This window comes from Opisthocomus hoazin, chromosome 2 (genome assembly GCF_030867145.1).
Source record: "Opisthocomus hoazin isolate bOpiHoa1 chromosome 2, bOpiHoa1.hap1, whole genome shotgun sequence".
Lineage (NCBI taxonomy): Eukaryota > Metazoa > Chordata > Aves > Opisthocomiformes > Opisthocomidae > Opisthocomus > Opisthocomus hoazin.
In genome coordinates, this window is record NC_134415.1 from 13,502,207 (window position 1) to 13,525,539 (window position 23,333).

Below are 23,333 nucleotides of genomic sequence, written 5' to 3' on the forward strand. Positions count from 1 at the left end.
GATCAGAAATTACAGCATTTTATAAATACTCTTGTGCACTACACAAAACATATGTTCAGAATTGACATCCATTTGCTATTCTGCTATTGAAAGTCTGATCCCTCACCCCATTTTCTGAATTATTCCCTGTATTTCTCTACAATGGGACTTCAAAAAATACTGCTGGAACTTCCCCTTCCTTTCCTCTTTGACCATCTTTATACTGTAGTTCACGCACAAAACATTCAGAGTAATTACTAACCTGGCTGAAAGCTCTCACTCGAGCTGCCACTTTCACACTAGTCAACACCTGGCCTTTTTGTTTTTTAAGCTTTCATTCCGTTGTGAATACTCCCAAGGAGGAAAATCTCTTCGTGCACGCAGCTGCTGCTCTAGAATGGCCTGTTCTGAGATAGGAAAATCATGGCCCCAGAAGAAACTTCTGTTATAAGCTTAGTCGGTTATTAACACATTCATCTGTTACATACAACGTATTAGTTAACCAGTAAATTATTTCTTGGAGTAATTGTCACAGTTTTTGCTAACTGAAAAGTCTGACGTCAGGTTCCACCATTCTGTAGTCTTCAAAGCTGCATCCATACATAAATTAACAGATGTAAAAACAATCCATAGCCTACAAGACCGCACATCAGAACAGTACTTCCATGTCCGCTTTTAAAAGAATAGTTTTTTGAATTTATTTTGACAGATTGAAGCTTTATAAAGACAGTTACTCCATAACCCAAGATTATTAAAGAAATAATTACTCAAAAATATGGTTTGTAACTAAGATTTCTGTACACTTTTGTACCTTGTTCAGACTACTGCGTTAGCTTTACCATCAGGTTTTCAGTGCTGTGATAGGCAGGCTTCCAATATTGCAGACAATAAACACTTCAACTAGAGTAGCATTCCTAGTAACCTTACGAAAATCATTTTGGCTCAAATTTCAAAGTATGTGGGTAATATCCCTTTAAATTTGGTATCTTCTTCTAAGCATCATACCCCCTCTACACTTCATTTTTGCTGACAACAAACTGTAAAAAATAGTGACACGTCTGAGGTGTGATCTAGTTTTATGAACTAAGGAGCAGCTTTCCCAAAGTTTGAGACAAATACAAAGAAATACAGCACAGCCTCGAATACAATTGTTCACAGTCAGACTTCAGTCTAGTACAACTTACCCGTGCATGTGAGGAATGACCAGTTTGTATCGTGAGCCCAGTTCTTTGTGCCAGAAGGTCCAACATCATTTATAAAACTGGAAGTAGTTTGTTTTAAATTTTCACTTGTTATAGGAATGCTACGCAAACTTTTAAAAAGCTTCAAAAGCTTTTGGCTTTACTTCTGAGGGTCAGCAACTCTTGCAAACCAACAGCAACATTTCGCAGCGATACAGCCCACTCAACCCACTCTTCCCTCAAAAAGCTGTCAGACACTAAGCATATCGTGAAGTATACATTTTTATTGAACATTCCTAAAATAAGCTGTATTTACATGTTATATAAATGTATGAACTCTTAATATAAAATAGAAAACTGCAGTGACTAAGGAAATCACACTCCATATGGAGTTACTTATTGAGACCGTTTGTTTATGAAATTTTACAATAATTTATATAAATTACCTCTTCCAAATTACATTTTTTTTCCTTTTTATTAATCCACACAATTTTGATGACTTTACAAACAGTGGTGTACATTATAAACTTAAAAAACAGTTACAGCATCTTCCGGCGCACAACTGGCTTTGGGAAATTAGACAGTCTTTTTTTGTTCTTCCGTAGAGTCTTCTCTGCCGTGTCTGCAGCTTCTTTCTGTTTGCTTTTAGTTCCATCCACAGGACTTCCAAAAGGAGAGACGAATTTTATTTCCACGGCTGGAGGTGACCAAGAACCTTGTTTTCTTGTGGTTCTGTAAAGAAAGGGAAGTATCAAACTGATTTTTTAGTACCAACAGTATTTAGCAGAGAACAACAAAACCCCCGTGGAATAACAAAATCAATGCCAAAGAATTATTTATGGGCTTCTTTGTACGTATGATAAAGGAAAAAAAGGTACATAAACAAGCTTACTTTTCCATTCCTACCAGACTGTCCCAAGCATTCTCAGTCACTGTTCCTATGAGCTTTTAGAGCCCCCTCTCCCAGCTTTCAAAGGCAAATGCCCTCAAACAGTTCTCCAGAAGGAACCAGAAAACATGTCCGGAAACAAGAAGCTCTCCCTACCCGTTCTACGACCCACTCCTGCCTTCTATGGGGAACTAAAGTTCGTAGGAGCGTGGTTTCATCAGACGGAATAAGAGAACACAAGGGCACGCCATCCTTGAAAAAAGCAGTACCCACTTGCCCTTTTCTGCCCCCTCCCTCTTCTGTTTCCATCAGAAAACTAAACCGTTAAGTGGGGAAACAGGTGCCTATCAGACCAGCAAGCTCGACAGGCTTGTAAAGTCAGAGCAGAACTGCACAGCCAGGTGAGGAAGAGGAAGTTAGGTGGCTGACAGCTGAATCACTACCACAATAAAGGAATGCACAGAAGTGTTCACAAAGAATTTCGTACTTGCTTGCTTTCTTCATTTTTGATTTTGCAGTTCTAGCTCGCTTCAATTTTTGCTTTCCCACAGACTCTGTAGATTTGGAATCCTCTTCCTCTTTAGCTGGAAGCTCCTATGTTAAGGAAACAAAAACGTCACTCATCCACAAGGTCTGACATTTCTACAAAATACAACGGAGCCTTTCTTACATGAAGAAGCCATGCCAAAGTTTTTTCCAAATGCACTACAGTTTCTCTCCACAGAAAACAAACCTTCTATCTCAAATTACTGTACCATTCTAAAAGTTCAAATTCTGAAATTAACAGAAAACACATCAAGTCAGTCAAAAGAAAGCCACTGTGCCTTTTGTGAAAGGCAAAGCCATATTTCTTAATTCTTGACTAACACAAATACAAAATTTACTTTTATAGCTAGTTTTCATGAAAGAAAATGAATTCTTTAGCTGATTAATTTAGAGCTCTCTTTGTAGTTATACTTCCAAAGAAAAAGGCAAGGCATTGCAAAGTATGGTTTCAAAAAGCGGTACCGAGCAAAAATCAAGAACATGAGACAACTTTTACTTACCGGTTCCTTCACAATTCGGGAAATGCTAGGTACATTTTTTCTCCTTGACCTCAAAAGAGGGGGTGAAAAGACAAACTGAGAAGACAAGTCCGGATCTAAATCCTTAAGCTGCACAGGATGGGCTGCTTTTCCAGCTAAAATGAGAACGCATTGTTAACATGCACGTATATTATACACAAAGGATAGCGATGAGACATGAAAGCTGATCATCAAGAGCAAAATAGCTTGCTGAAATAAAAGGTCCAATCACGTTTATAAACACTCGGTGTGGAGGTATTTCTCCCCCAGTAACTGCCTCTTGGGATCCACTCTTTTCAAGTAAATTGTGAAACAAAAGTAAGCCACTGGCGTGATTTTTACCTGCACTTACATCATCAAAGCTCTTCTGCTCAAGAGGCAGCAACAGTCCCTACACATCTCAAAAACATTTTTTTATCATGTACTCTAATAAAAACAATCCTCTGTGCAGTAACTTCACCTACAAAGTACATGCCCATGAAAAACAATCACATAATTAAACAGCTCTATACTTTGTTGCAAGATGCAGCTCATCTTAACTTAAAAACCAAGCAGAATTTGGAAGCGTGCCTCCTTTAGCTCTCTGTTGGGATGGCAATCACATACTAACAGATGACCTCCACTTTTCAAAACTGACAGAAATCACGGTCATGAAAAAAATCCAGCTTAAAATTCCATTCATTCTACTCAGATGAGCCGCCTCCTCCTCTGCTTCCATCGCAGCTAGCCAGCCAGTCACGTAGAGTTAGGAAAAAAGCTGAATTGCCTCTTTCCAAATTTTTTATTTTGTATGGCTACATTCTTTACAATACTTAAAGCCAACAACCCCACAGGCTGTTTTCTGTGGCTTACAAAAAAACCATTGTGCCCCACTTTGCATATAAACATAGTGCCCCTACCTTTACATTTCTTTGTCAGCTTTGTCAGAGGAGGAGAGAAAAGAAAGGACTCATTTTCCTCAACAGGCGGCTTCTGATGCACAGCAGTTTTGCAGGATCTAGTTCTTCTAATACGATCTGTTAAAGTTCGTGATGTTTCACCACATCCTGACGGGCTTCTGTCTTCGGGCAGCAAAGGACTGCCATCAGCTCCTTTTGCGTGGGGGAAGGCCTCCTCCACTACTGATCGTCTCTTCCTGCCCCGACGCCCTGTCCTTACTGTAGTCCTGGGTGCGGTTGATTCCTCAGCTGGCTGTGCAGGTGTTTGCTCATGAGCAGCTGCTTGTTCTGCCTGAGCACGTGGAACCCTTCTTGTTCTTCTCCGAGGAGTATCAAGGATTTCCACCTTCCCACCTGAACGGAAGCCATCCTGAGCAGAGACGGCTTCTGTGTCTGCCGCCAAGAGATTTTGTGCCCTCTTCCTAGCACTTCTTCGAGGAGTGACAGGACGCGTCAATTCGGGTTGAGGAAACGCTGATTTAGACAGATCCAAGTCAGCATTTTCTGACACTTCTGATGAACTCAGTTGTCTTCTTCTGCCTCTTTTAGATGGCACAGGTAAAAGGAGTTCGTCACTAGGCTGCATCTCTTCATCCTTGACAGTAACTTCAGTAAACTGTAAATTAACGCTTTTCAGCTTTCTGGCACTTCTGCTGGGACTGACTGCCGTTTTTATCTTGCGATCAGTGTCAGTCTGGCCAGTTTCCTGACCTCCTGCAGAACTTTTTCCTCCTCTTGTGCTTTTTGAAGTAGCAGAAGCAAGAAGGCTACCTTCAGCAAGAGAAGTTGCCTCATTAGCCTCTTCCAAGAGTTCAGATGCAGCTTCCCTTGCTCTCCTCAACCCTCTTCTTGGAGTAACGGCTGCAGACTGCGGACTGACGGACAATGTTGGTCCGTCGGAATGGCTGCTTTCTACTTTTTCTAAATTTGTCTGTTTAGGCTTCCTACCTCTCCTAGGAGTAACAGGCGTCACAGGTATTTGCTCATCTTGAGCATTTTCTTGTGCGTGAAGACCAGAAGGCTCAGACGCTTCCTTTGTGCGCCTAGTACTGCTCCTCGGAGACAGTCCAAGCAGAACTGGTTTGTCTGGCTTCAGTACTTGCTGAGCATCTGCCGATGGAATTCTTGGACTTCTACTCACTTGTCCCCTTGTGCGTTTTCTAGAAGCGATGACATACTCTGCTCCATGCCTGCTGGCTTCATCTGCCACTCCTTCTGGCATAGCTGTCATGGCAGCTTTTGCCTTCTGCAGTCGAGTTCCCTTTCTACCTAGGCTTTGATGAATAGATTGTTCTACAACTTCAGCTGTAAATTCTTTACTTCTCGTGTCCTTGATTACATCCAGTAAGTTCTCAGCAATAGAGTTAATGGGTTCAGGCGCATATGGGTGCGACTCTGCAATATTTTGAGATTCCTGATCGCTCGTTACAGTGGACACCGAGTGTGTAACATGTTCTTGGTTCTCAGCATTTCCTGAATTGTTCACAGGTTTTTCCTCAGTTGTTGCACCAGCCGGCTTAGAAGCATCTGCTAAGGTAGGGTCTCCCATCTCCGCTTCACCTTCTTCTCCTTCCAAGACTAAACTAAAATTACTCTGAGGTATAAAAAGCTCTCCGTCTCCCTCAGCCGCACCACATTCACCCTCTTCATTGTCAGGCAAATCGCATGCAAACTGTTGCTCTATAGTATCGTAGCCGTGTTGAAGATTGCCTGATGGATGTAGTTCGCTATATGGTGACATTTCAGGTGCTTCATCTGAGGTTTGTGCCTTGACCACACTATCTTCAATAACCTAAAGTTAAAAAATGTCGGTTAATGCCTTAGGAGTCACCAAACAGACCAACTTCAAACGGAGCTAGAGGAAATGGAGGACAGTGAAATGCTGCCTTGCCTTTCACATCTCCACTGGATGTAAAGTTAGAAACACACCATGTACTCTCTGCTACAGGTAAGAGTTTGTGCGTTTAAGGGACAATGGGGAAAAACCTGGGACAACTGGAGAATCTCTAGTTCTAATTCTCAGTCCATGTAAACAACCTCTTCAAATCCAAGGCTTTAAACAGCCACGTTTTTCACAAAACAAAACAAAACAAAAAAAAAAAAGAAAAGAAAAAAGAGTGTTAGGTATCTGGAAATATCTTGACACCAAAATTAACTCATAACTGGGAGTTCTGTTTAATGAGGAACAAATAGTAAAGGACCTAAGCACCTAAATCGTTCTGACAATTAGTTTGCTTCCCACAGCATTTTCTCCTTCGGTAAATGCCACCCAGGTTCGAAAAGCTGCACTCCCCAGCATAGTTTATTGTCTTTAACATTACAACTATTTCTTTTTTAAGTCAAAGAAATGTTCCAGTTCTAGTAAACAAAATGAATGCACGGTTATTTTCAAAAATAGTTCAGGTGCTTTTCTTGTACTACTGCAGCTTTCAGAGGCCCAGATCTTGGCAGGTTCTACTCTGTGTGTTCAAGGTACAGAAAACGCATAGCAGAAAAACACATCTGCCCTTACGTAATGAGGTTTCAACTTGTGTTAAGCAACTAAAAAAACTGAGATGGTTTTGTGTGCCTTCTAACTGTCGGTAAGACAGGACTGTCCTCAACTGGCAAAGTGTTTTCCTTTTTGTAGAAGATGGGAAAATAGTTCACTTACCCTACTTTCCTCTGCTGTAGGAAGATTGTTAGAAGCAGTTGTTTCTGCCTGGGGAAAAGGAACATTTCCTTCAACTTCAGCTGCTCCTAGGTTATGTTCTTCAGGTGTATCCACACACTTCCCCTCAAGGCCATTTTCTGAATGAGTACTGACCATATTCTCACTGTCAAGGATACTTCTCACAGCTGGAAGAGATTTCCATAATTCTAACTTAACTGCTCTATAAATGACACAGGTTTAAGCAACAGGAAGTAACAGAGGGAGCAGGAGCCAACAATGCACTTCTCCATCCTGCCACCTATATTGGGCTTTCTCCAAAAACTAGAGGCCAGAACTCTCTCTCTGGTAAAGCAGGTGCCCCACAACAACAACAACAAATATCAAAAAAATAAAAAAGAGGAAGGGGAAAATCAGCTGGCAAGTCCATAGAGGAGAACAACCACAGAGCAAAGGGTGGCTGGAAAGGCACACTGACAGCTCATTAGCCTTCACAGCCTAAGTATCGAGGATGCATCATCCTGTAAAACAGTAACTCAAGCAGCAGATCCCACAGCACACAAATGACAAGTGGTGTGCAATGTTAAAATACACACTGATCTCTCCTTCTAAGATTTTAAACTCTAACAGTTTTCTCAATATCTTTAGCAAGCACAGGAACATTCCCTCTGCATTTTCTACAAGGACTTCTTGGAGGAGGGCATTCTCTCTGCAGTCTAATGAAAGGTAGCAGTAACACGCTACTACTATCTCAGTCTGGCTCTTCTGCAGTGGTGTGGCAAACTGCACATTTTACTCCAGGAGTTCAGCTACCTCAACTCACTCAACGTCTCCATCATACAGTACATACGTTCACTGTCCACCTCCCGGGAGTCAGAAAGCTGTGGCTTTGTTGCAACCGCTATGGCTTTTTCTTCTGATGAAGAGGACATTTTGGACTCCTGGTGCTCTGTTTCACTTCATCAACAGAAAGAGAAAAATTCATCATCAAGCTGCAAAACAAACCTCAAGGAGCTCTACCGATTACCTTCTCACTGTGAAGTCTTCAAGTTTCAAAACAGAAGGAACTAAGAACAATTAGGAGGTCCTTTACCAGCATATCTACCTCCAAGTTGTGGCTCCCTTTATGCAATGAATCAAGTACTTCACATTCTTCCCAGCTATCCAACGCTAGATAACAACATAACAGAGCTCTCTTAAAGAACAACCTGTTATTAGTCTTCTGTAGAAAGAGACCAATTGCTACGTTGCAGGTTGCGAACGAACTCAACAAAAGTCTGCCCCAGTATTTGTTACCACTTGAAATCAATGGTGATTTCGTTACGAACCCTCTCTTTCTGTATCACTAAGCAGCTGCAGCTTTTAAAATACCTGGTGAGAAAGCTGCTTCCCTTTCCATAAACAAACAGGTCCTAATTGAGCACGCACAGAAAACAGAAATTAGGTGTATCAAATAGTGCCAGAAAATATTCAAACCCCTAAACAAACCTGCTAACAGTACAGGAATCTCAGGTATAATTTTTAGCTATGCCGTTTTCAGACAAAAGCAGGGCTTGTGTTCACAGTATCTGCACAGTAACCTTCAAGCTGCAGAAAGGTTTATAGAGCCAGTCACAGGAAGTCTTTATCACTACACTCGGGGGTCTCCAGTGATTTCAGAAAACAGGCTCAGATTGACTGTTTTCAGTCAAGCTAGGCAATCTGACTTCCGTTCACGCCACGTTAGTTCTTTTCACAGACAGTCAGGAATAGAAAAGCCGTTCTAGTTCAGAGCACAGGAGAGAACCAATTCCAGGTCAAAAATCATAGTTTTCAACCACAGGAAAGCCAGCGGCTCCATGTTGTGTGAACCCAAAGAGGTATCTATTTTGTAAACTTACCCTTCACGTGCAGTCCCAAAAGCACCAGCCTCAGCAGCTTTAAATGCCAATGTACTGCCCTCAGGAAGGGCAAGACATTCAGCCCTTGATTCTTCCTCAACTCCTACAAAAGCAGACAGACGGATAAATGCCCTGTTGCACGTAACATCCTTTCTTTAAAAGTGCTCCTCTGATTTTAAAGTGAGCCTCGATGCATTTCACCTCGGACAGTGATCTAACAAAATACCGCCACCAAGACTTCAAACGCACAGAAAGTCTGCATTCTTCTTTCCAGCGAAAGAAGACCGATGCATAATTTTGGTCAAGAAAAAATAAGGCCCATCCATACTCTGTTTACAAAGTAAACTTGATTGGTTACTGAGCTAATACATAAAAACGCCAGAAAACATCCCTCCTTCTTTACATTGACTAGTAACTTTTCTTATTTCTCTTTGGATATTTCTCTCATTCCAGCCATGCTTCTTTCTTCTCTTGGCTCCACTTCCCCTCTTCAACAAGAATGCATCTAAGGTCTTTTCTTGTTCTCGTCTCTAGCGACTGACTGGTGGTGTTGGAACCCAACTGCTTGCTAACCTGTTTTTATCTCAGCGGGTTCCACTAGAGATACAAAACATCCTCCTCTTCTTCATTCTTTCTACTGTCTGCTTCCTCCAGCTCCAGCAATTACCTGTGCAGACAGCATGCAGGACTGGGATGATTTTGCTAGCCCAGGCCAAACAAGAGCTATGCTGACTGCCCCCTCGTGCTTCCCCACTACTGAAATTGTACAGAACTCTTTGTACCATAGCCCACTAAGAACAAAGGTACAGGGACTTGAACAGACTGAGCTCTGTTTGTCAAATACCGACTGTGGCAGTGTTGGCACATCTTCTTCCTCTTCCTCTGCTACTTTCATTCCCAGCTCTTCATCACTGCTCACCAGCTAGTGAGCTGCATCTCCTCTAAGCTGCCAGCAGGCCTGCCCATAGCAACACATCCTCAGCAGCTGGGCTGGCTTGAATGAGTTGAATGGAGCTGAATTACCAAAGACCAACTGAAACAGTTGGTAAAAGGCTGCATAAGATGCTGACACAGCAAAGCGAGCAAGTGTAGCTGCAAAGACAAGCAGCTGCACAAGCAAGACACACATCCAGAAGAAAACTATTTAACTAGTGAGGTGGTGGAAAAAAAAAAACAATGAAAAAGAAAAATATCTATCTGGTCAAAGCACGCCACACACTAAACTTGCTGTAAAATCCGCAGCCTACAGAAATACCCCTAAAACATAAACCAGAAACCTAAGCTATCAACTTGTATCCCTCTGAAAACTCCCACAAATCACTGCTGCCTCTCAGCTGCACTTACACACCAGAAATTCCAGCCAAAAGCAGCAGACATTCATAATGCCCAGGATACCTAAAGAAAGACTCAAACCACGGTGGCAGTTATAAACGCCTAGCACAAGGAACTGCCTAGGACACTTAGCAACGCTCCTCGTTAACTGTTGCATTCATCACTCATTTAACCTCTTGAAGACATTGGAAACATTCAGACACTTCAGTTAGCCTAGGATGAAACACACCAGGTTCTTTCTTTTCTTCTGAGGAATCTGCTTGTTCCATCCAGAAAGGTTTATCTTCAGCCATTTCACTGTCTTCTTCCTTCTCCAATTCTTGAAAACCGGCAGTTTCTTCAGTGGAAGAATTAGCTGGTTTAGCAGCTATAAAGATGACATCGTCTTCAAAATCGCCAGGTGATTTTGCATCGTGATACTCCAAAGTAGTTTGGTCTGATCTGGCAGAGAAGTTACTGTTTTCTCTGCTGACATCTATTTCCTCCAAACCATCTCCAGGTATGCTTTCTGAAGACTCTTCCATTTCAGTACGACCATCCTCAGGATTGCTCTGAGGAAAAAGAGCTGGTTTATCTCTACTTTGAGACCAAGCATCCTCCACCACGCCATGACAATCCTCAGATGAAGCTCCAGGTAGTGCTTTGTCATCTTCTGTTACCTTATTTTTTAAGAAAAACAAAAACATTTGTGATGAATAACAGGCATATGCTTTTTGTCACAGCAAGAAAAAAAAAAAGAACAAATATATACTGATATTTGTCACCTTTACAAGTGTCACCTGAAGCAAGGTGCTACAAAATTCTGCCTTATTCTCTAGCACTATCTCAGCTTTCCAAGTGGAGTGTGAAAATTAATCATGCTTTTGACGGCTGCTTAGGGTTTCCACGACCTTGGAGAATTCAGATGAAGTGGGTCTTGTAAGTGCTTGCGTATACAGCATGTGTACAAAAAGCTGATATATGGGTAGATACTAGCACATGCCCCTGATCTTGGTACATTACTTTGGCAACCGCGTGACGAGCTGACTCAGGAAATCCAACTGACAGAACAAAAGGCGGAGTAGGAGGGGGCAGCCTTCTGAGAAATCAACTTCATCTGACAACTGTATGAATGCTACCCGTGGTGCAAGGCAAGAAGCAAAACCAAGAACTTCAGGGCTAGAGATCCGACAACAGGACAGCTCTCTTCATCAGGAGTCTGCTGTTACCATAACTGAAGTAAACCCAGCCTTGCGAAAAGAGAGACTTGAAAGTCAATACAGCTCAGGCCTTCTGTTGCTTTCAGAGAGGTTTCATTCACAAAGCTGAACAAACCCAGATAACTGGCTCAATCCACAGTCCCCACCTTCCTGTCACACCACCATTTGAGAAGGTAGAGAGGGAAGCTGAACTAGCAATTTGGAACAACCACAGCTCCTAACAACACCCGAGTAAAAACTGCCAAGGTCACTGGTGGGTTTTATGAATGTGTTCCTGCAGGCACGTGATGCTACAGAAGGTCTAACATAACCTTGCGTTGACCAAATTCAAGTCTGCCATTCTGACTTGCAAATCCAATTCTCAATAGGAAGAGGTTTGGCAAACTTAAAAAAAAAAAAGGTAAACCAAACCACAGTCTATAGAGCCTTTACATGAACTCTACAAATTCATACAAAAATCACTAACTACAGCCCAGCTTACCCCAATACTCCATTTTGCATTCGTGTTCTCTTCCATGAAAGATATTTTAGGTTCCTTTGCTCGTAGAGGAGGAGTAACTGATTGTCCTGGAGATGCACAGGGAGTTGCTAGGGGTGTGGTGCGAAGGCTGGATCTGAGAATAGACTGAGGAGTAAACCCAGGAAAACCAGAAGCAGACGCGGCCAAAACTTTAGCTCTCTATGAAAAGAAATAAATATATGTCACTTAAAACCAATTACAGCTTCAAAACTGAAGACTCCCCTTGTCAAAAGTATTAGCTTCGCTACAAACTGACTTTGCATCAGCAGAGAGGACAAAGATCAACCTCTGCACAGCTCTTTTTCAAAAGGTACACAGATCTTAAAAACCCATGCTTTTCGTCCTTCTTTTGGCTGTTTGAGTTTCTTTTTATTTAAATGCCGACATCAAATGTTCTTCTTTCAAATCAATTTCTGGATGAATCAAGACTATGGCACCTTGTTGTCTGCAGTGTGATCTCCCCTCCCAGTAATTTCTGCAATTTCTACACTGCTCTTCTAAAAGACATGCAACTTCCAAGGTCACCCTGGACACAGCGACTGAAAACACTGCCACCCAAAATGGCAATCAGCAAAGCAACAGCGACAGCTAACTTTTTCACTCCTTCATCAATCCTCGCACTCGACTAACTTGAGTGACACTGCTGTAAAGATACCGACACATCTTCGTCTAGAAGCATGCCGGTCTTCTTCCCTCAGCTCAAAACAGATTTCACAGTGTCGAAAGGGTTGCAAAGGAGGATAATGAATCTAACTTCATGATATGGGCCATATTTAAGAAAAAGAAAAGGGTGATAATGCCGAGAGATCACAACTGTTTTGTTCAGGTAGGCAAAGGCAAGAAGATCAGCACCGAGAAGACAGGTCACATGACATTTCCTCGCATGATAGGAGTTGCATGCCAGTGAATGGAAATACAGTTTAACACTGGCACCTAATAACTAAAATTACTGCCCAAAGCCATCACTGAATGTGGCAGAGACCGACATCACTTAGCTGACCTCACTCAGTTGTCATTCACTGAACTGGATTAAGACACTGAAGCAGATCTCCTCTGGCTTGTAGGTGTGCAAGGCAGACTATACAGGGCCACTGCGCACTTGCAGAATGAGCTGCTTCAGCTACACATTGCGTCTTGAAGTATCCAAGTATATTGAAAAGTCCTATTTTAATTTATTTGGCTCCATGCCGTAAAAAACAAGTGAATTTCACAAAGCTATGGCACAACGTGCATCCTGCCATTAACTCAGAACTAAACTTCCCCTCTTCAAGACTCTTCCCAACGTACTGCTTCCAAAAGGACTGTCTACACAATAGCCGCAGGCAGACTGAAAATATTCCACAAGTGGAATCCAACAGGGTTGGTGTTACATACTTTGGGGGTTTCATTTGAAACCAGGTTTACAGGCTACGGGCTTTTGGTTTGGTTGGTTGTTACTGTTTTTCCAAAACACAAACCTTAACCACAAGAGGAGTCTCCAGTAACTTCAGCTCCGATGCTCTGGCGAACTTGTTTTGTGAGATGGAACCGAGCATGCTGGATTTCAATGGGCTGGATGCCATGAAGGAAGGAGCAGCTGTGCATGGTGACTGCCAGCCGCCACCCTGTGCTGCAGAGCACGAAGAAACAGGACGAGCCACCAAATCCAGCAGCCTGTTCAGATACACAATTTAACATCGGAACATTAATAAAAAATGAAAACAATAACGCTGCGTTTCAAGAAATCCGTGGTGACACATAGCACAAATAGCCTTAATGAAGAAGACAGCCAAGTGAACCCTCACTGATGGGGTTATGTACCAGGCCCATGAACAAGTTACGGGCATTTTCTTTTAGTTAATGATTTCTTTACATTTCGTACTTCATCATTCCCGCACGGGAAGGACATGGACCTGTCAGAGCGGGGCCAGAGGAGGGGCACAAATTTGATCTCAGGGGGCTGGAACACCTCTCCTAGGAGGAAAGGCTGAGAGAGTTGGAGCTGTTCAGCCTGGAGAAGGGAAGGCTGCAGGCAGACCTTAGAGCAGCCTTCCAGTACCTGAAAGGGGCCTACAAGAAAGCTGCAGAGGGACTGCAGTGATCGGACAAGGGGTGATGGCTTTAAACCAAAAGGGGGAGGATTTCCATTAGGTGTAAGAAAGAATTTCTTGACGATGAGGGTGGTGAGGCACTGGCACAGGTTGCCCAGAGAAGCTGGGGATGCCCCCTCCGTGGCAGCGTTCAAGGCCAGGCTGGACAGGGCTTTGAGCAACCCGCTCTAGCGCAGGGTGGCCCTGCCCGTGGTGCAGCGGCTGGAACTAGAGGATCTTGAAGGTCCCTTCCAACCCAAACCATTCTGTCATTTCCTAAAGCACTGCCTCTGAGGCAAGAGCAATCCAATTACAAGTTGCTCAAGTGATGTCATTCTCCTGTCAGAAGAAAATGCATCTACATTTCAATGCTGGGACCTCTTCAAACCCTCCACTTAGCCGTGTCCCTAAATTGACCTTCTCTTGAACAGGTACATAACCACATGCAAACAGCAGACATTGCAAACACAAGAAGTACACACACAGATATATATATCCACACACGAGTAGCAAGACCTCTCTGAAATATTTGTTCTGTCGATCTACTCTACCTGGAACTTTTCTGTGAATATTTTGTAACTGGTGTCCCAACAAATGCATCGCGTAACTCTGCATCAGGGAGAGGATGTGTTCTGATGGCTGGTTCTGTAGCTCTGGGACTAGAATTAGAAGGAAAATGTAACTCACTTACATTCCCCTGAAGTCCCGACATAGCAGAAATCAAGTATCTTTCACTGTACCACCCACAGGAAAATCATCAGACAACTACGAGCCCCTTTTCCGCTCTTCAAAATTCTGCCTATTTCTAACTGCAAAAGGGCAGAAACGAGGCAGAAACTGGGCAGGAAGTGGTGTAAGATCATTATTTGATCACACAGTCCAGTCTGTCAAAATTCATCCACCAACAGCTTGAGGGTAAGCATAGGTTTAGTTGCAGCTAGCTGAAACATGGTAAACACATTCACCACAATGTAAATACATGTATTTGTATGCATAAGATTATTCTAGCAGAAAAACTCTCTCTTGACATATATTACTTATGATGTATTGATTCTTAAGTGTCATATATTGTATGTGCAAAAAAAAGCCAAATAAAGCTTTATTCAGGTGTACCTTCCCTCCAAAACACTAACCTAATTCAAATGGATTGCTCTCTCTCCCTCTCTCTCTCTCTCTCCAAACACATACCTCAAGGCTGAACTTTCTTAAAAGGCGGCTTACCTATCACCGTGCGAGAAACTGGTTTTCTGCTCACTTCCTACCCACACTTCTCCAATTTTGGACAATACGTTACTGATGAAAGTTGCTCTTGTATGCACACGTCCTGCGTTAGCTAGTTTTGCTATGGTTGATAAAGGCTTTGGTCTTGCAACTGTAAAGCAAGAGGAAAACATATCAGCCTGGGGTCATCGAAGTGATGGTTAGTTGCCCATCATAGTCCCCCCCTAAAAATTACCTTCTCTTAAGGCCAATGAAGGCAAACGATAAGGCTTGGCTCTCTCTACAGCCAGCTTCCTTTGAACTCTGGGAAGGATCTTGCCGTACTGCTCTAATAGAGAATGTCTGGCAACTGCTCTCTCTCTCAAGTGAGGATCACGATCATTCTGATGAAGGAAAAGCGCAAAGCAAAAAGTTAACTAATTCCAGGAATTTCATTGCACAGAACTAACTGTGCTATTTCTAAGTAGTGAAGAAATGTCTCCTACATGTATAGTGAAACACGTCCACCGCACGGAACAGCAGCAGGTTCCCCCCATCAGCACACACCAGTTTCACCTGGTATTTTTAGTGCAGTGGAAGGAACGCTAGAACAATAAACCAACCTGCCACATTGAAGTTCAAACAATTCTGGCCCTCTGCAGAACCTTATTCTGATATACTTGTTATTGCCTGACATTTTCAAAAGGCTTACGAAATAGCGGGCTTGTGTTTCCTGATACACCAAGGTCCGAGATGTCTGGACATACAGGGCAACTGGAAATGACGTTGGACAAAACGATGTGAATATAAAACGGGTAAGAGAAGGCTACCTACACACACCTTCTGCGTGGATGAAAGTTTTCACATGCAGGATCTAAAACTTCCAAAACCACCTCAAAACTCTGATCCACTGGAAAACTAGGGTTCCGGAAAACAGCCAGCGCATCACACATCCGTAACAGAAATTCCCATAACACAAAATTTAATCTGGCTATTTTGAGAAACAGACGTTACATAAGAGTTCCTGTCATACAAGTGGTAAAATGAAAGTTGTGGAATTGCAGAGCTCGCCCTGTAACTTGAGGAAACACACACACACACAAAAAAAACCAAACGAAAAACCCAGCACCACGTGAATTTTACCTGCAGGCTGGCATCCAGAAAGCTCTCAGCTAGAAAGATAAAGTTGTGCGCAAGATACAAGAGATGACACACAACAGCCTCTCCGTTCCACAGAAAGGAGTGGCACAAACAACTTTCAATAACCTAAACCACACAGAACATGTGCATCGGAATAACCGAATGATGAGACTGGCTGATAGGAAAGCCCTCTATTCAGTCCTCAGGTGCTAACAAACTCTTTTAAGTGGAGGCAACAATGGTCTATAGCATTCAATTTATAACTTCACAGAGTGGCTTTGGAGGAGTGAACTATCTCGTTCAACTTCTAGGTTCAGCTGCAACTTCAGGGGTAGAAACTTATTCCTAGTATTTCACAGAAAGGGATAAAAAAAAAACAAAGCAGGATTTTCACTGAGTACTGTCAAAAACGGTTAGTAACACCTAACAAAAACCCACACACTTGAGAGAACTTTTACGCTTACCGCAAAATTAACCTTCACTGATTGATTCAGCTGCAGTGCTGGGATATAGTTGGCACGCTGCAGATGATGGACTAGGAGAAATTCCTGATTCTGAACACCAGCAGTGGTCTGTAGAAACTTCTCCAAACACTCCTACGAGAAATAATGCATTTCAAAACTCCATTAGCATTCTGCCTCATAATGCATTTCAAAACTCCATTAGCATTCTGCCTCTTCTCTTTTCAAAGAGATGATGTTTTTTTTTCTTGTCCACGCTTACTTGCTCAGTGTGAGTGAAAGGTAGCTTCAGCAAGTCTTCCATTAGTCCCATCTCCTGACAGATTTCATACATGTGTTTTAACAGCCCTTCTGTGTTTACCTTCGAGGCATGTTGCTGTAACAGACCCCAAGCCTCCACCACGCACCTGGAAAGAATATTTTAGAGAGCTCAAGCAATATTAGTAGCATAACCAAAAAGACGCCCACAATTATTGTACTCAGACTTTAAAGGAAATTGAAGGGAGCGTCATTGGTATTCTTTGTTCTCCACCTTTCACAATATTTGAAGGCCAAAATGGTGGGACATCGTTCTTTACCTGTTGGACAACAGCACAGTGAGGAAAAGCCGCGCTTCACTACTGCTTGACACTGATGGCTTCATCATCTGTATGTAGGTGAGGGCTCGCCTATGCTCTCCTTGGCACATGAGGGACTGCAGAATTCTCGTATGTTGCCATGACTCAGTTTTGATTGTAGCTGGATGAAAAAGCAGGGCCAGCGAATTCTGTAGAAGTTAGAGACCAGGTGTATTAAGCTGTCCACATACACTCGTGCAACAAACATATTCCAAAGTTTCTGAAGTAAGGGTGAATGGGCGTTACATAAACTGAGAAGACTAACTAATGAAACCCTTGGTACAGGACACGTAAGTACAAACTCTGAAGTATTTGCAAGAAAAAAAAAACATCAGTTAGCCATGTAGAACAATGCGAGTGTTTTCAAAGCAGTAATCCACGCTCTTCTAGGTTACCCAAATCTCTGCACGCAAACATCACTTTGGATAAATACATTACCCAAGGCCATGTTATTCTCCCAGACAAACAGGTTCTATTAACATCGTGACAGGCAAAGAACCTTCACCGTCAGAAAGAACATGAACGAGGTGGAAAAGCCACTTTTGCAGTCGTCTGTCTCAATCTTGCTGCTAGGATCGTAGCTTTCATATTTAAAGTACCTAAAGCACTGGTTTTGAGAAAGGGCTCAACTGGTCTGCTGAAAACAACCTAAACGGGTGGCTTTGAAAATTCCACTATCAAGCACTATGAAAGTTGATTTCTTCTTTGCTTTAATCAATGTCCCATCAAAGGAATTAAAACAAAACCGCAAATCATAATCGACGGCTGAAGGTGTCGTAGCAGTAATACCAAAAGAAGCTTCTAATTTTTTCGCACCAGTGGCACTGATTTCGTTCAATAATTTTCTAGATTACAGCTTTGTACTGCAATCTATGTCTAACTAAACTGTCGCATACTTACTTCATAATCATTGTGATCTAGAAGCCAAAAACCTTGAACAAGCTTTACAAGACCCCATGGTATAGCAAAGGCCGCTGGAAAGGAGTCGACTGAAGTTTCTGTTTTATTCGGAAAGGAATGCATGACATCTAGCAGCAAGTAAATTGTCTGACATCACGTACCTAATTAAGGCTAATACATTTGTAAGACCAAAAATTTATCACATTACATTTAGAATAACAGAACGAAAGAAGAATATAAGAGTGATAGGAAGCAGAGTCTCGCCATTTTAAGCTATTGTAAGCTGAAGATAGTCAGGTCCTAACCACAAAACCGCATGCTGAATCAAGACCCAGCAAGAAATACGCTGTGATTGCTGTACGGCATTCAGAAAGGTTAACTTTCGACACTGAAATCCTTCAGTTTGAAACTCAGGCTCCCTCTTCAGTCAGTGGAGCTACCGGTTGGACCTTCAACACATTTCAACATCCAATGCTCAGTTATTCAAGCAAACAAAGTCGGCAGCTGGGTTTTTTTCCTCATTTCCAGAGTATGTAAAACAATGGAAATGATGGTGTCCCTACAACACCACTTGGCTCCGAATGAGGGACACTGCATTTAAAGCAGTATGTGGATGCCTTCTTGGTACTGTCATTTTCTCCCGCTGACAGCCGATTTTAGGGACACGTTCCAAGAGGACAGCTCTGGGGTACAACAGTTTTTACCGCCCTTGCTCTCTAGGCTCCCCTCTCCGGTTAGGTGACAAACAACAAAAGCAATTCTGTGTCTTTCAGCAGCTTCAAAATTCAGTTTCTGCCCAACACCTTTTCTCTTCTCTCTGCTGATTATTCTGGGTGCCTGCACTTTTGCAAGCACTGTATAGCTGTGCTGGAAAATGGATGATTTGGGCAAAAACCCCGTACTCGTAAACCACTGTTAGAAATCCTTTTCCTCTGAAGCAGCACGGTTTAGGGCATCGTTTTAGCAAGTAGCCATTTGCTACAGATGGGGCTAAAACATCATAAAAACGCCACAGGACACAGAAATGAAACAATGTTCCTGCCTACAACTTCATCTAAATGAAATGTTTTCTCTTGCATCGTGTTTGGAACATAAATTGAAAAATGTCATGAAATATGAATGTCCTGCAGGTGTAACAACTAGAAAGGATACAATTGCATGTTTGTGGCTTTCTTCAACAGTTTCTAGCAAATAGAGATCCAGCAGTGCCTGAAATGAAAAAGTGTAAAAGTGTTTTAAAAACTCCTGTCTTGCAGTACTCCTTGGCTTTTGGGTGGGTGGTGGTGGTGTTGCTGCTTTCCGTGAACACAACACTCACATGTAAACTAGCAGGTGGATATTTCCCAGTTCCTCCTTCGTCTCTCCGCCACAACTGCTCAACTTGGTCTCCTAACTGGGAAACCATTCCATCAATCATCAAGCAGTCAGAATCCCATTTGCCTCTGGAAGAAAAGGTAGCAAGGATTTGGACAGAGGAAAACACAAATGCCAGCCTCCCAGTGTAGCCTATTATCATCTACCCCAAGGCATATCACCCATATGCTAGTAAGCTCGTCCAGGAAAGAGCATTTACAGTAGGATTTGCAGTGGAAGTGCTCGGGAGTTTTCCTGAAAGCCTTACTTTGACAAACGCTCCAGTTTCTGTCGATGCCCAGTATAGTAGCTCCGAATCAGAGGATAATTGTAGAAAGGTCTAGACAAATGCATATCATCATCTACAGGCAATAAAGCAAAAGCAAGTTAAAGAAGTACTAGCACACTTTTGAACTAGAATTTTTCATTAAAAAGACAGAAGATCAGGCAAGCTAAGCATCAAGCAAGCAGCACAGGCAAGCCTCCAGTTCCCAAAGAAGCCAGTCTTGTTTCTGCCGTCGCTACCAGAGGTACAAGACACAAGACTCAACTCCTTCTTGTCTCAAGTGCCATTTCAAGTTTACAGTTGATGTAGCATTCAGAATGTGAAGTGTAAGCTGAAGCTCACCGTAAAAAAACAATCTGGAAAAGGAGTGGTTGTTTGAACATGTCCTGTGAGCATTTGTACGACAATTAAGGCTGGCAATAGAATTTCTAACCCACCCAAACTAAGAACTATTTCCAAAGTGTGTTTTTTCCTCAAGCAATAAAGAAGTTCCAGACCTGCAGGTCATGTTTTTACACTAAAAACAAGCGTTCCCAGATCTGTTGTTTAACAGCAATTTGTTTAAAATCCCAAGTATTTCAAGCTGTGGGCACAAGCAGCTCCTCAAAGTCGGAGGCTTATTGCTCTTCCTAAAAACACCCAGGACAGGAACGGCTTGCATTATTCCACATTCTTTCTATGTATTTGAAAAAACAGTCCAATCTCAATTTCGCCAACAGAGCGTCAGCATGCGCTGTCACTGAAGCAACACGGCTTGTTATTGACAAAACATTTACAAAAGCATGGCTAAGCATGTGTTCTTCAATGATTATAACCTTTTAGAGAGCGATGGGACCCACCTGTCTACAAAAGGCAAAGGGATCTTTGCAACAGGCTAGCCAGCCTGGTGTGGCGGGCTTTCAACTGAAGGACTCAGGGTGTGGGAAGCAAAGTCACAATGCTCAAGCCATCCCATCTGGTTGGGGATTAAGTGTGGCCAAGCAGAGCAGTGACAAATATTCCTCAGCTGTGTCCCAAGCTGAGAAGCAAAAGACCAACAACCTTAAGGGTGGGCATGGACACGGCAGATCCCCTTGCTTCCCTCCAGGGAAACCAGCATGCTTGAGTTCCTCTCTGAAATACCTGTACACCAACGCAGGCAGCATGGGCAATACGCAGGAAGAATCAGAGATCTGTGTGCAGTCACAGGGCCACAATCTCATTGTAGTTACAGAAACACGATGGGACAGGTCGCGTCATTGGAATGCTGTCCTGGATGGCTACACACTTTAGGAAAGACAGGCCAACAAGGAGAGGTGGTGGAGATGCTCTGTATGTGAGGGAGCAACTGGAATGTATTGAGCTCTGCCTAGGGGTGGATGAAGAACAAGCTGAGCGCTTAAGGGTTAGAATTAAGGGACAGGCTCATACAGGTGACATTATTGTGGGTGTGTGCTACAGGCCACCTGACCAGGATGTGGAAGTTGATGAGGCCTTCTACAGGCAGCTGCAAGCAGCCTCACAGTCACAGGCCCTGGTTCTCATGGGGGACTTCAACCACCCTGACATCTGCTGGGAAGACCACACAGCCAAGCACATACAGTCCAGGAGGTTGCTGCACAGCATCGATGATAACTTTCTGATGTAAGTAGTGGGGGAGCCAACAAGGAGAGGCATGCTGCTGGACCTTGTACTGACAAACAAAGAGGGACTGGTTGAGGATGTGAAGGTTGAGGGCAGCCTCAGCTGCAGCGACCATGCAATGGTGAACTTCACGGTCCTGCATGGAGGAAGTAGGGCAATAAGTAGGATCAAAACCTCGGGCTTCAGGAGAGCTAACTTCAGCCTCTTCAAGGAGCTACTCGGAGGAATCCCGTGAGTCAGGACTCTAGAAGGTAGGGGGGTCCAAGAGAGCCGGTCGCTGTTTAAACATCACTTCCTCCATGCTCAGGAGTGGTGCATCCCCCTGAACAAGAATCTAGCAAAGGACACAGGAGGCCCGCACGGATGAGCAAGGAGCTTCTGTTGGAGCTCAGGTGGAATAGAAAGGTCCATTGAATGTGGAAAAAGGGACAGGCCACTTGGGAGGAGTACAGGAATGTTGTCAAAGCATGCAGGGATGCAATGAGGAAGGCTAAGGTCCACCTGGAATTGAATCTGGCAAGGGATGTCAAGGACAACAAGAAGGGCTTCTTCACGTACATTAGCAGAAAACAGAAGACTAGGGAAAACGTGGGGCTGCTGATGAACTAGGTGGATGTCCTGGTGACAGAGGACACAGAAAAGGCAGAGTTACTGAATGCCTGCTTTGCTTCAGTTTTCAGTGCTAAGGCCAACTCTCATAAATCCCAGGCCATGGAGGTAAGAGAGGAAGCCTGCAGAAAGGAAGACCTTCCCTTGGTCGAGGAGGATTGTGTGAGAGACCATTTAAGCAATCTGGACACCCACAGATCCATGGGTCCCGAGGGAATGCACCCATGAGTACTGAAGGAGCTGGCGGATGTCATTGTTGAGGCACTTTCCAGCATCTTTGAAAGGTTCTGGAGGACAGGAGAGGTGCCCGAGGACTGGAGAAAGGCCAATGTCACTCTTGTCTTAGAAAAGGGCAAGAAGGACCCAGGGACCTACAGGCCTGTCAGCCTTACCTCCATCCCTGGAAAGATGATGGAGCAGCTCATTCTGGAGGTTACCATTAAGCAAGTGGAGAAAAAGAAGGTTATCAGGAGTAGTCAGCATGGATTCACCAAGGGGAAATCATGTTTTACCAATCTGATAGCTTTCTATGACAGCATGACTGGCTGGGTAGATGAGGGGAGAGCAGTGGATGTTGTCTACCTAGACTTCAGCAAGGCTTCTGACACTGTCTCCCATAACATCCTCATAGGCAAACTCAGGAAGGATGGGCTGGATGAGTGGTCGGTGAGGTGGATTGAGAACTGGCTGAACGGCAGAACTCAGAGAGTTGTCATCAGTCTAGTTGGAGGCCGGTAACTAGTGGTGTCCCCCAGAGGTCTGTAATCAGCCCAGTCTTTTTCAGCATATTCATCAATGACCTGGATGAAGGAGAGAGTGTACCCCCAGCATGTCTGCTGATGACATAAAGCTGGGAGGAGTGGTGGATACACCAGAAGGCTGTGCTGCCATTCAGTGAGACCTGGACAGGCTGGAGATCTGGGAAGAGAAGAACCTGATGAAATTCAACAAGGGCAAGTGCAGGCTCCGGCACCTGGGGAGAAACAACCCCATGCACCAGTACAGGCTTGGGGTGGACCTGCTGCAGAGCAGCTCTCCAGAGGGGAACCTGGGTGTCCTGGTGGACAACAGGTCAAGCATGAGCCAGCAGTGTGCCCTGGTTGCCAAGGCAGCCAGTGGGATCGTGGGATGAGTTAGGAGGAGTGTGGCCAGCAGGTCGAGGGAGGTTCTCCTCCCCCTCTACTCTGCCCTACTGAGGCCCCATCTGGAGTACTGCATCCAGTTCTGGGCACCCCAGTTCAAGAAAGATGAGGAGCTACTGGAGAGAGTCCAGTGGAGGGCTACGAGGATGATGAGGGGACTGGAGCATGTCTTGTGAGGAAAGGCTGAGGGAGCTGGGCTTGTTCAGCCTGAAGAAGAGAAGGCTGAGAGGGGACCTTATAAATGCCTAAGTATCTTAAGGGTGGGTGTCAAGAGGATGGGGCCAAGCTCTTCTCAGTAGTG

General features: G+C 43.7%; 1 protein-coding gene across 2 annotated transcripts in view; it reads right to left on the reverse strand.

The window, feature by feature from the left end:
- Positions 1–1,429: 1,429 nt before the first annotated feature.
- LOC142360449 (protein ELYS-like) overlaps positions 1,430–23,333 on the reverse strand; it is a 45,678-nt gene continuing 23,774 nt past the window's right edge. For both annotated transcript variants that reach the window (XM_075412663.1, XM_075412662.1), the window contains 20 exons: positions 19,641–19,734; positions 19,338–19,461; positions 19,172–19,228; positions 18,020–18,166; positions 17,081–17,268; positions 16,765–16,909; positions 16,506–16,637; positions 15,158–15,305; positions 14,923–15,073; positions 14,253–14,360; positions 13,090–13,285; positions 11,594–11,791; positions 10,143–10,572; positions 8,582–8,684; positions 7,552–7,658; positions 6,705–6,889; positions 4,013–5,843; positions 3,096–3,229; positions 2,537–2,643; positions 1,430–1,892 (listed from right to left, as the gene is read on the reverse strand). In XM_075412663.1, coding sequence (XP_075268778.1) covers positions 1,700–1,892; positions 2,537–2,643; positions 3,096–3,229; positions 4,013–5,843; positions 6,705–6,889; positions 7,552–7,658; positions 8,582–8,684; positions 10,143–10,572; positions 11,594–11,791; positions 13,090–13,285; positions 14,253–14,360; positions 14,923–15,073; positions 15,158–15,305; positions 16,506–16,637; positions 16,765–16,909; positions 17,081–17,268; positions 18,020–18,166; positions 19,172–19,228; positions 19,338–19,461; positions 19,641–19,734 — 4,778 coding nt within the window. In that variant the 3' untranslated portion in view covers positions 1,430–1,699. The remainder of the gene's footprint in view (positions 1,893–2,536; positions 2,644–3,095; positions 3,230–4,012; positions 5,844–6,704; positions 6,890–7,551; positions 7,659–8,581; positions 8,685–10,142; positions 10,573–11,593; positions 11,792–13,089; positions 13,286–14,252; positions 14,361–14,922; positions 15,074–15,157; positions 15,306–16,505; positions 16,638–16,764; positions 16,910–17,080; positions 17,269–18,019; positions 18,167–19,171; positions 19,229–19,337; positions 19,462–19,640; positions 19,735–23,333) is intronic.